Source organism: Phacochoerus africanus, chromosome 1 (genome assembly GCF_016906955.1).
Source record: "Phacochoerus africanus isolate WHEZ1 chromosome 1, ROS_Pafr_v1, whole genome shotgun sequence".
Lineage (NCBI taxonomy): Eukaryota > Metazoa > Chordata > Mammalia > Artiodactyla > Suidae > Phacochoerus > Phacochoerus africanus.
This window is the reverse complement of record NC_062544.1, coordinates 114,966,421-114,979,279: the sequence shown is the minus strand read 5'-3', so window position 1 is coordinate 114,979,279 and position 12,859 is coordinate 114,966,421. Positions and strand designations below refer to the sequence as shown.

At 43.4% G+C, this 12,859-nt stretch overlaps 1 protein-coding gene across 1 annotated transcript in view; it reads left to right on the top strand.

Annotated features, from left to right (window-relative positions):
* The first annotated feature begins 412 nt into the window (after positions 1 to 412).
* NT5DC2 (5'-nucleotidase domain containing 2) overlaps positions 413 to 12,859 on the top strand; it is a 20,657-nt gene continuing 8,210 nt past the window's right edge. The window contains exon 1 of the mRNA XM_047776311.1: positions 413 to 751. Coding sequence (XP_047632267.1) covers positions 427 to 751 — 325 coding nt within the window. The 5' untranslated portion in view covers positions 413 to 426. The remainder of the gene's footprint in view (positions 752 to 12,859) is intronic.

The following is a 12,859-nucleotide window of genomic DNA, read 5'->3' as shown; positions in this document are numbered from 1 at the left end:
GGGCAGAGTCAGTCATTGGCAGGAGGCTGGGAACAGGACCTCTACTGCAGGACTGGGGGGAGGGGGGGGAATCTAAGGTCAGGAGGACAGGAGGTGGGGGAAGGGGCAGAAGGACCTGGGAGCCGAGGAGGAAAAAGACCAGGGACCAGGGTGGACTCGCCGCTCTCCGGCCTTCTCCTCTCTGAGCCCAGGTCGTCCGGAGACTCGCGGGGCCTCCCGGGAGGAGAGCAGAAGAAGCTGCCATCGCTGTAGTAGACACCGAAGCGGGGGGGGGGGGGGGCTCGGAGTCCTCCTCCGCCGCGCCGGGGACTGGGGGAGGGGGCGGGGGAGCCCGCCCCGCCCTGCCCAGGACCTCCCGCCCCCTGGGCCGAGGGGCGCACCCATTGGCCGCTGGGCTCTGGGCGCCGCGCCCATTGGCCCGCTGCGATGAGAAGCACGCGGCCACCGTGGCGGGCGCGCAGTCAGACGGCGGTGGACTGGACGGAGCGCCGAGGGCTGTGCGGGCGGCGCGCAGCGGGCATGGCGGGTGCCGGCTTGCGGGCGGCTGCTCGGCGCTACCTGCCGCGCCGAGACCACGGCGGGCCGCGAGCCGCCTCGTCCTCGCCCTCCTGCCCTGGCTGCGGCCCCCCGGGTCCCGGCGTCCACTGCCCGGGCGTCCCGCGCTCCACGCCCTCCCCGGCGCCCGCGGGCGCTGCCGAACCTAGTGCGCACCTGTGGGCTCGATACCAGGACATGCGAAGACTGGTGCACGGTGAGTGAGCCAAAGCGGGACGAGCTTCGGGGGTGTAGCCCGAGGGACGGCACACGCGCGCCGGGAGGACGGACAAACAGATCGAGCGCCTGGGCGCCGCTCCTCGGGTGAAGCGCCCTGGTAGGGCTCGCCAGGGCCACGGAGCTTCAAGGCCAGGCAGCTCTTCTGGAGGAACCGCGGCGGGTGGTCCTGGGGGCCTCCGGGGACGCCCCGACGACTTGAAGCGGGCGGGCGCGAGGTTCCTCACGACGCCGGGTCGGCAGGAGCTCGGGGTTCTCCGAGCAGCCGCCGGAAGGCGAGGCCCCGCGGTCTTTCCTCAGGGTCCCGCCTGCTGGGAGACGGCTGCGGAAACGCCCCCAACCTCTTGTTCTCTTCGGGGCCCTTAGTTGGGGCGGGAGTACCGCAGACAAAGCCAGCCAGCCGACCGGCGGCGCTGGCCAGAGCGGGCTCCTGGCAACTCCAGACCTAAGGGTGGCGACTAGGCTCTTCGGACCCTCTGGAATCCAGCGGTCTTAGCCCAGGAAGGGAAGGTGTTGTTTGGAGAAAGACATCAAGTCGCCCCAGTCCCCTGGAATACAGAAAGGTTGCTGCTTCCTTGACCAGGGCGCTTACTCCTCTGTCCTCTCTCCCTCAGCGAACCAGGCAGATGAGGCCCCAGGGCACCCTGGTGAGGCCAGAGGGCTGAAAGGGCTGAATATTTGCCCTGGACTCGGGGGCCCTGTCTGCAGCAGACAGATGTCCTCGGGTCTTGGTCCTATCACTGACCAGCTGGGTGGCGCTCTGCAAGCCTCGTTTCTCTCATACCCTCAGCGTCATACCCTCAGTGTCCTAGGGCCCCTGTTACAGAGCTGTGGTGATGACTTGGAAAGAGTCAGACCAAGAAGGAAGAGGGGAACTTCCAGGGGAGCCCCTCAGGGGTGACGTGGCTTTCATTGGCTAATGAGACAGAGTAGTCGTATCTGGAAGATTCCAACTGCCTGAAGGATAGATTTTGCTCCAGCTGTGGGGAGACCTGGGAGTGGTGGGTGGACATGACTCCCCTCTTGAGAAACTGAAGGCAGAATAAAGCCCCTGAAAAATGGTGATTTTGAAGCCTTTGAGCCTTTATCAGGACCCCCACTCCTCCAGTGGACAGGGCACACCTGTGGTACTAATTAAGGAGATGTCGCTGGGCCTGGGGAAGACCCTCTGTAGAGCAGCTTGAGAAGCCTGCCTTGTAGGCATTGGGAGGGAAGTCTAGTGGGGTTTGTCATTCAGACCCCACCTGGATCTTCAGGTCTTCACAGAGACAACCCCTGCCCCCCAGGTTCCTCTTTTTTTTATTTTTTTGCAATTAAAGTATAGTTTATTTACAATGTTGTGTCATTGTAATTTCTGCTGTACAGCAAAGTGACTCATTCTTTTCTTTTCTTTTTTTTTTTTTTAGGGCTGCTCTTGTGTCATATGAAAGTTCCCAGGCTTAGGGGTCAAGTCAGAGCTACAACTGCTGGCTTACACCACAGCCACAGCAACGTCAGATCCTTAACCCACTGAGCAAGATCAGGGATCAAACCCACAATGTTCTCATTGATACTAGTCGGGTTCGTAATTGATGAGCCACCATAGGAACTCTTTATTCTTTTAATATATACATGTATGTGATTTTTCCATTAAGGTCTGTCCCAGGAGATTAGACATAGTTCCCTGTGCTATATAGTAGGACCTTGTTTATCCATTTTAATGTAATAGTTTGCATCAACTAACCACAAACTCCCAGTCCACCACACTTCCTCCCCCATCTTTGGCAACCACAGGTCTCTTCTCTGTTTGTTAATCTGTCTCTTTTATAGTCATGTTCATTTGTGCCATATTTTAGGTTCCACATATAAGTGATATCATATGGTATTTGTCTTTCTCTTTCTGACTTACTTAGTATGAGAGTCTCTAGTTGCATCCGTGTTGCTGTAAATGCATTATTCTGTGCTTTTTTATGGCTGAATAGTATTCCATTGTGTGTGTACCACATCTTAATTCATTCATCTGTTGATGCACGTTTAGTTTGTTTCCATATCCTGGCTATTATGAATAGTGTTGCTGTGAACATAGGCGTGCATGTATCTTTTTGAATTACAATTTTGACCAGATATATGACCAGGAGTGGGATTACTGGGTCATATGGTAATTATATTTTTTGTTTTCCATAGTGATTGTATCACCTTACAGTGCAGAAAGGTTCCCTTTTTTCCATATCCTATCCAGCATTTGTTAGTTGTAGGCTTTTTGTTTTGTTTTGTTTTTTTGGCCACGTGTATGGCATTAGAAGTTCCCATGCCAGGGATCAAACCCAGGAGTTCCGTTTTGGCACAGCAAAAACGAATCCAAATAATATCCATGAGGATGTGGGTTCGATCCCTGGCCTTGCTTAGTGGGTTAAGGATCTGAGGTTGCTGTGAGCTGTGGTGTAGGTCACAGATGTGACTCAGATCTGACCTTGTTGTGGCTGTGGTGTAGGCTGGTAGCTGTAGCTCCGATGCGACCTCTAGCCTGGGAACTTCCATATACTACAACTGTGGCCCTAAAAAGGCAAAAAAAAGTGGGGAGGGGAATCAAACCCATGGGACATATGCCACTGCTGCAGCTACCCTGGATCCTTAACCTTCTGTGCCCAATTGAGAACTCCTGTAAACCTTTTCATAATGGCCATTCCAACCTGTGTGAGGTGTTATCTCATTGTAGTTTTGATTTACATTTCTCTAATAATTAGTGATGTTGAGCATCTTTTCAGGTGCCTAATGGATATCTTTATGTCTTCTTTAGAGAAATGTCTTTTGTTTCGTTTTGTCTTTTGTCTTTTTAGGGCTGCCCCCACAGCATATGGAGGTTCCCAGGCTAGGGGTCTAATTGGAGCTGCAGCTTCCAGCCTACAACACAGCCACAGCAATGCCAGATCCACGCTGTGTCTGCGACCTACACCACAGCTCATGGCAACACTGGATCCTTAACCCACTGAGTGAGGCCAGGGATTGAACCTGTAACCTCATGGTTGCTAGTCGAATTTGGAGAAATGTCCATTTAGGTCTTCTGCCTATTTTTCAATTGGGTAGTTTGTTTTTTGGTTGTTGAGTTATATGAGTTGTTTGTATATTTTAGAGATTAAGCCCTTGTTGGATGCATCATTTCCAAATATTTTCTTTCATTCCATAGGTTTTCTTTGCAGGTTTTTTTGGTTTTTTTATAGTTTCCTTTGCTGTGCAAAAGCTTGTAAGTTTGATTAGGTCCCATTTGTTTATTTTTTGTTTTATATCTATTGCCTTGGAAGAACAACCTACAAAAACATTTGTAGGATTAAGTTAGAAAATGTTTTGCCTATGTTCTCTTCTAGGAGTTTTATGGTATCTTGTATTATGTTTAAGCCATTTTGAGTTTATTTTTGTGCATGGTGTGAGGGTGTGTTCTAATTTCATTGATTTACATGCAGCTGTCCAATTTTCCTAGCACCACTTGCTGAAGAGACTGTCTTTCCCATTTTATATCCTTGTCTTCTTTGTCAAAGATTGTCTGTAGGTGTCTAGGTTTATTTCTGGGCTCTATACTGTTCCAGTGATCTGTATGTCTGTTTTTGTGCCAATACCACACTTTTTTTCTTTACTTTAAATTTATTATAGTTCATTTACAGTGTTCTGTCAATTTCTGCTGTACAGTCGAGTGACCCAGCTTATACCTATAAATACAATCTTTCTCTCACATTATCCTCCATCATGTTCCATCACAAGTGATTAGATATAGTTCCCTGTGCTATACAGCAGGATCTCATTGCTTATCCACTCTACATGCAATAGTTTACATCTACTAACCCCACACTCCCTAGTCCATCCCACTCCCTCTCCCTCCCCCTTGGCAACCACAAGTCTCTTCTCCATGTCCATGAGTTTGTTTCTTTTCTAAAGATAGGTTTATTTGTGCCATATATTAGATTCCAGATGTAAGTGATATCATATGGTATTTGACTTTCTCACTTCACTTAGTATGAGACTCTCTAGTTCCATCTGTGTTGCTGCAAGTGGCGTCATTTTGTTCTTTTTTGTGTCTGAGTAGTATTCCATTGTGTATATGTACCACATCTTAATCCATTCATCTCTCAATGGACACACTTAGGTTGTTTCCATGCCTTGGCTATTGTGAATAGTGCTGCAGTGAACATAAAGGTGCATGTATCTTTTTCAGTTCAAGTTTTGTCTGGGTATATGCCCAGGAGTGGAATCATATGGTAGTTGTATATTTAGTTTTCTGAGGAAACTCCATACTGTTTTCCATTGTGGTTGTGCCAATTTACATTCCCACCGACAGTGAAGGAGGGTGCCCTTTTTCTCCACAGCCTCTCCAGCATTTGTTGTTTGTAGACTTGTTGATGGTGGCCATTCTGACCGGTGTGAGGTGGTACCTCATTGTACTTTTGATTTGCATTTGTCTGATCATTAGTGTGCCTGTTGGCCATCTATATGTGTTCTTTAGAGAAATGTCTATTCAGGTCTTCTGCCCATTTTTCAGTTGGGTAGTTTGGGTTTTTCGTTGTTGAGTTGTATAAGTTGTTCGTATATTTTGGCGATAAAGCCCTTGTTGGTTTCATCATTTGAAACTATTTCCTCCCATTCCATAGGTTGTCTTTCTGGTTTTTTGGGGGGCTGAGTTGTTTTTTGTTTGTTTTTGTTTTGTTTTTTGTTGGTTGGTTTTTCTGTTGGTTTCCTTTGCTGTGCAAAAGCTTGTTTGATTAGGTCCCATTGGTTTATTTCTGTTTTTATTTCTATTGCTTTCAGAGACTGACCTAAGAAAACATTTGTATGGTTGTTGTCAGAGAATGTGTCCCTTCTGTTCTTTTCTAGGAGTTTTATGGTATCTTGTCTTATGTTTAAGTCTTTAATAAACCATTTTGAGTTTCTTTTTGTGCATGGTGTGAAGGTGTGTTCCAGTTTCACGATTTACATGCAGCTGTCCAGTTTTGCCAGCACCACTTGCTGAAGAGACTGTCTTTTTCCCATTTTTGATTCTTGCCCCCTTTGTCAAAGATTAATTGACAGTAGGTGTCTGGGTGTATTTCTGGGTTCTCTATTCTATTCCATTGGTCTGTATGTCTGTTTTTGTACCAGTACCACACTGTAGCTTTGTAATATTGTCTGAAGTCTGGGAGAGTTATGCCTCCTGCTTGTTTTTTGTCCCTCAGAATTGCTTTGGCAATTGTGGGTCTTTCATGGTTCCATATAAATTTTTGGATTTTTCTAGTTCTGTGGAAAGTGTCATGGCTAATTTGATAGGGATTGCATTGAATCTGTAGATTGCTTTAGGTAATATGGCCATTTTAATGATATTAATTATTCCATTCCAGGAGCATGGAATATCGTCCCATTTTTTTGAATCCTCTTTAATTTCTTTGATTAATGTTTTATAGTTCTCAGCATAAAGTCCTTCACGTCCTTGGTCAGGTTTATTCCTAGGTATTTAATTTTGGGGGGTGCAATTTTAAAAGGTATTTTTGTATTCCTTTTTTCTAACATTTCATTGTTAGTATACAGAATTGCGACAGATTTCTGAGTGTTAATCTTGTATCATGCTACTTTGCTGAATTTGCTGATCATTTCAAGTAGTTTCTGTGTGGAGTCCTTAGGGTTTTCTATATATATATAGTATCATGTTATCTGTATAGAGTGACAATTTTACCTCTTCCCTTCCAGTGTGGATACCTTTTATTTCTTTTATCTGATTGCTGTGGCTAGGACTATGTTGAATAAAAGTGGTAAGAGTAGGCATCCTTGTCTTGCTCTAGATTTGAGCAGGAAGGCTTTCAGCTTTTCTCTGTGGAGTACCGTATTGGCTGAGACTTTGTTATAAATGGCTTTTATTATGTTAAGGTAGTTCCCTCTATACCCATTTTGGTAAGAATTTTTATAATGAACAGAAGTTGGGTTTTGCCAGATGCTTTTTCTGCATCTTTTGAGATCATGTGGTTTATGGCATTGATTGATTTGCATATGTTGAACCATCCTTGTGAACTTGGGATGAATCCCACTTGGTCATGGTGTATGATCTTTTTTATATGTGGCTGGATTCAGTTGGCTAAATTTTTTCAGAGTTTTTGTGTCTGTGTTCATCAAAGATATTGGCCTATAATTTTCTTTTTGGTAGTATCTTTGTCTGATTTTAGTATTAGGGTGATGATGGCTTCATGGAATGTCTTTGGGATTATCCCTCTTCTTTGGCCTTTTGGAAAAGTTTAAGAAGGATGGATATAAGTTCTCCTTTGTATGTTTGGTAGAATTCGCCTGTGAAGCCATCTGGTCCTGGACTTTTGTTTGTAGGGAGTGTTTTTATTACATGTTCAATTTCATTTCTAGTGATAGGTCTGTTCAGTTGATCTATTTCTTCTTGATTCAGTTTTGATGGGCTGTATGTCTCTAGAAAGTTGTCCATTTCTTCTTGGTTGTCAGATTTGTTGGCATGTATTTGTTCATAGTATTCTCTTATGGGTTTTTTGTTTTGTTTTGTTTTTGTTTTTGTTTTTCTACAGCATCTGTTATTTCTCCTTTTTCATTTCTTATTTGATTTGAGTTCTTTCTCTGTTCTTCTTGGTGAGTCTGGCCAGAGGTTTGTTTATCCTTTCAAAGAACCAGCTCTTGGTTTTATTGATTTTTTTTTCCTCTCTGATCTTTATGATTTTCTTCCTTCTACTGACTCTTAGGTTTTGTTTGTTGTTCCTTTTCTAATTCTTTTAGGTGGTTAAGTTGTTGATTTGAGATTTTTCTTCTTTTCTGAGGCTGGCCTGTATCACTATGAACTTCCCTCTAAGAATTGCTTTGCAGGGGAGTTCCCGTCGTGGCACAGTGGTTAACGAATCCGACTAGGAACCATGAGGTTGCGGGTTCGATCCCTGCCCTTGCTCAGTGGGTTAACGATCCGGCGTTGCCGTGAGCTGTGGTGTAGGTTGCAGACGCGGCTCGGATCCCACGTTGCTGTGGCTCTGGCGTAGGCCGGTGGCTACAGCTCCCATTCAACCCCTATCCTGGGAACCTCCATATGCTGCGGGAGCAGCCCCAAAAATAGCAACAACAACAACAAAAAGACCAAAAAAAAAAAAAGAACTGCTTTGCAGCATCCCATAGATTTTTGAATGGTTGTGTTTTCATTATCATTTGTATCAAGACTTTTTTTTTTGTCTTTTTGTTGTTGTTGTTGCTATTTCTTGGGCCGCTCCCGCAGCATATGGAGGTTCCCAGGCTAGGGGTTGAATGGGAGCTGTAGCCACCGGCCTACGCCAGAGCCACAGCAACGTGGGATCCGAGCCACGTCTGCAACCTACACCACAGCTCACAGCAACGCCGGATCGTTAACCCACTGAGCAAGGGCAGGGATCGAACCCGCAACCTCATGGTTCCTAGTCGGATTCGTTAACCACTGCGCCACGACGGGAACTCCTCAAGACATTTTTTAATTTCCCTTTTGATTTCCTCATTGACCCATTGGTTTTTTAGTAGCATGTTATTTAGTCTCCAAGTAGTCAGCTTTTTCTTGTTTCTTTTCCTTGGTTGATTTCTAGTTTCATACCATTGTGGTCAGAAAAGATACTTGAAATCATTTCTGTACTCTTAAATTTGTTGGGGTTAGTTTTGTGCCCTAGTACGTGGTCAGTCCTTGAGAATGTTCCATGTGCACTTGAAGAAAAGTTATATTCTCCTTTTTTTTTTTGGATGTAATGTCCTGAAAATGTAAATTAAATCTAACTGTTCTATTGTGTCATTTAGTATCTCTGTTGCCTTATTGATTTTCTGTCTAGAAGAGCTGTCTTTTTTTTTTTTTTTTGTCTTTTCTAGGGCTGCTGCTGTGGCATATAGAGGTTCCCAGGCTAGGGTTCGAATCAGAGTTGTAGCCACCGGCCTACACCAGAGCCACGGCAACACAGGATCCAAGCCAAGTCTGCAATCTACACCACAGCTCACAGCAACTCCTGATCATTAATCTACTGAGCAAGGCCAGGGATAGAACCTTCAACTTCATGGTTCCTAGTCAGATTCATTAATCACTGAGCCAATGTGGGAATTCCTGAAAGAGCTGTCTCTTGATGTGAGTGGTGTGTTAAAGTCTCCTACTATTATTGTGTTCCCATCATTTTCTCCTTCTATGTCTTTTTGTGTGTGTTGTGTGTATTTGGGTGCTCCTTTGTTAGGGGTATATATATTGACAAGTGTAATATCCTCCTGAATTGGTCCTTTTATCATTAAATGTGTTCTTCATTGTCTTCCTTTCTTTAATTTGTCTTTCTTTATGGCCTTTGTTTTAAAGTCTGTTTTGTCTGATATGAATATTGCAACTCCTGCTTTCCTGTCTTTTCCATTCACATGAAATATCTTTTTCCCTCCCCTCACTTTTTCTTTTCTTTTTTTTTTTTTTGTCTTTTGTCTTTTGTCTTTTTGGGCTGCACCTGCTGCATATGGAGGTTCCCAGGCTAGGGGTCCACTTGGAGCTGTAGCTGCCAGCCTGCACCACAGCCATAGGAACACCAGATCAAAGCCACATCTGCAACCCACACCACATCAATGCTAGATCCCCAACCCCCTGAGTGAGGCCAGGGATCGGACCCTCAACCTCATGGTTCCTAGTTGGATTCGTTTCCGCTATGCCACAACAGGAACTCCTCTTTTTTTTTTCTTTTTCTTTTTGTCATTTTAGGGCCCCACCCATGGCATTTGGAAATTCCTAGACTAGGGATTGAATTGGAGCTGTAGCTGCCAGCCTATACTATAGGGTTTTCTATATATAGTATGTCATCTGTATAGAGTGACAGTTTTATCTCTTCCCTTCCAATTTGGATACCTTTTATTTCTTTCTTCTATCTGATTGCTGTGGCTAGGACTTCCAGTACTATGTTGAATAAAAGTGGTGAGAGTGGGCATCCTTGTCTTGTTCCAAATTTTATCAGGAAGGCTTTCAGCTTTTCTCCATTGAGTATTATATTGGGCGTGGGTTTGTCATAAATGGCTTTTATTATATATTCCTTCTATACCCACTTGGGTAAGAGTTTTTCCTTTTTTTTTTTTTTTTTTGGTGACCCCATGGCATATGGAATTCCTGGGCCAGGGATCAGATCTGCGCCACAGTTGTGACTTACACTGCAACTGCAGCAGCACCAGATCCTTAACCCACTGTGCCAGGCTAGGGAAGGTATAGAACCTGCATCTCATGGCTCCAGAGACACGACCAATCCCATTGTGCCACAGTGGGAACTCTGGTAAGAGTTTTTGTCTTGAATGGATACTGAATTTTGTGAAATGCTTTTTCTGCATCCATTGAGATGATCATGTGGTTTTTTACTTTTTTTTTTTTGGTTAATGTGTATTACATTGATTGATTTGCATATGTTGAACCACCCCTGTGAACTTGGGATGAATCCCATTTGGATGAGGAGGATGATCTTTTTTGCGTTATATATGTTATTGGATTCAGATTGCTAGAATTTTGTTGAGAATTTTTGCATCTGTGTTCATCAAAGATATTGGCCTGTAGTTTTCTTTTTTGCTGTTATTTTTGTCTGTCTGTTTTTGGTATTTAGGGAGATGATGGCTTTATAGAATGTCTTTGAGAGTGTTTCTTCCTCTTCAATCTTTTGGAAAAGTTTGAGAAGGAATGGTATAAAGTTCTTCTTTGTATCTTTGGTAGAATTCACCACAGAGCCATCTGGAACCGTGTTTTAGGGAGTATTATTATTATTACATATTGTATCTTCTAATGATCAGTTATCCAGATTATCTATTTCTTCTTGATTTAATTTTGATGGACTGTATGTTTCTAGAGAGTTGTCCATTTCTTCTAGGTTATCAAATTTGTTGTCATATAATTGTTCATAGTATTGTCCTATGTTTTGTTTTGTTTTGTTGAATTTTTGCTGTGTCCATTGAGATTGCTCCTTTTTCATTTCTGATTTTTGTTTATATGGGTTCTCTCTCTCTTTTCTCCTTGGTGAACCTGGCCAGAGGTTTGTCGATTTTGTTTATTATCCTTTCAAAGTACCAGTTCTTGGTTTTATTGATTTTTTTTTCTGTTATTGTTGTAATCTCTGTTTTATTTCCTCTCTGATCTTTATGATTTCCTTCCTTCTGCTGACTTTAGGTTTTATTTGTTCTATTTCTAACTCTTCTAGGTGGTAGGTTGGGTTGTTTATTTGAGATTTTTTCTTGTTTTGTTAAGAAAGATCTGAACTTCCCTCCAAGAACTCCTTTTGCAGCATCCTGTAGATTTTTGAATGGTTGTGTTTTCATTGTCATTTGTCTCAAGGTTTGTTTTTGTTTTTTGGGTTTTTTTGTTTTGTTTTGGCCTGGGCCCAGAGCCGGGGATCAAATTTATGCCACAGCAGTGACCCAAGCCACTGTGCTATCATTGCTAGATTTCTAACCTGTTGTGCCACAAGGGAACTCCTTGTTTCAGGGTATTTTTTTTAATTTCCTTTTTTATTTCTTCCATGATCCTTTGTTATTTTGTTTTTTCTTTTTGGCTCTCCTGAGCCATATGGAGTTCCCAGGCCAGGGGTCAGATCTGTCCTGGCATCACAGAGACACTGCCAATTCAGTTTCACCACAGCAGGAACTCCCCATTGTTTTTTTAAAATAGCATGTTGTTTAGTGTTCATGTGGTCATTTTTTTTTTCTCATTTCTTTTTTGTGGTTAATTTCTAGTTTCATGCCGTTTTGGTTAGAGAAGATTATTGGAATAATTTATTTATTTATTTATTTATTTATTTTGTCTTTTTTGTTGTTGTTGTTGTTGTTGTTGTTGCTATTTCTTGGGCTGCTCCCACAGCATACGGAGGTTCCCAGGCTAGGGGTTGAATCGGAGCTGTAGCCACCGGCCTACGCCAGAGCCACAGCAACGTGGGATCCGAGCCGCGTCTGCAACCTACACCACAGCTCACGGCAACGCCGGATCGTTAACCCACTGAGCAAGGGCAGGGACCGAACCCACAACCTCATGGTTCCCAGTCGGATTCGTTAACCACTGCGCCAGGACGGGAACTCTTGGAATAATTTCTATATTCAAATTTGTGGAATTTAGTTTTGTGCCCTAGTATATGGTCAATCCTAGAGAATGTTCCATGTGCATTTGAAGCAAAAAATGTATATTCTGCTTTTTTTTTGATAGAATGTCCTAAACACGTCGATTAAGTCTGTTCTGTTGTGTCATTTAGTATCCCTGTTGTCTTTTCTGTTTTAGAAGATCTGTCCATTGATGTGAGTGGGCTGTGAAAGTCTCCTACTATTATTATATTCCCATCCATTTCTCCTTTTATGTCTGTTAGTATTTGTTTTATGTATTTGGGTGCTTCTATATTAAGTCCATTTATGTTGATGAGTGTAAAATCCTCTTCTTGTATTGATCCTTTTGTCATTATTGAGTGTCCTTTATCTTTCTTAACAGTTTTGTGGTGTTTTGTTTTTGTTTTTGTTTTGTTTTGTTTTGTTTTTGTCTTTTTAGGGCCCCAACTGCAGTATATGGAGGTTCCCAGGCTAGGGGGTCTAATCGGAGCTACAACTGCCAGCCTCCACCACAGCTCACAGCCATGCCAGATCCTTAACCCACTGAGTGCGGCCGGGGATCAAACCCGCAACCTCTTGCTTCCTAGTCAGATTTGTTTCTGCTGCACCACAACGGGAACTCCATGTTTTTTGGTTTTAGTTTGCTTGTTTTTTTTTTTGTTTTTGCTCATCCTTGGCACATGGAAGGGTGAGGAAACCCATTCTACATTTGTGACCTTTGCCACAGCTATGGTGGCATGGCTGGATCCTTAACCTGCTGGGCCACAAGGCAGCATCCTCTTCATGGTCTTTGTTTTAAAGTCTGTCTTGTCTGAGATGAGTATTGCAGCTGCCATTTTTTCATTTTTGTTCATATGAAATATTTTTTCCCATCCCTTCACTTTCAATCTTTGTGTTTCCTTTGCCCCGAGGTGGGTCTCTTGTAGACAGCATATTTGAGGCTCTTGTTTTTTTTGTCTAGTCTGTGACTATGTGTTTTGATTAGAATTTTCAGTCCAGTGACATTTACAGTAATCATTGATACATGTATAATTATTGCCATTTTAAATTTTCTTTT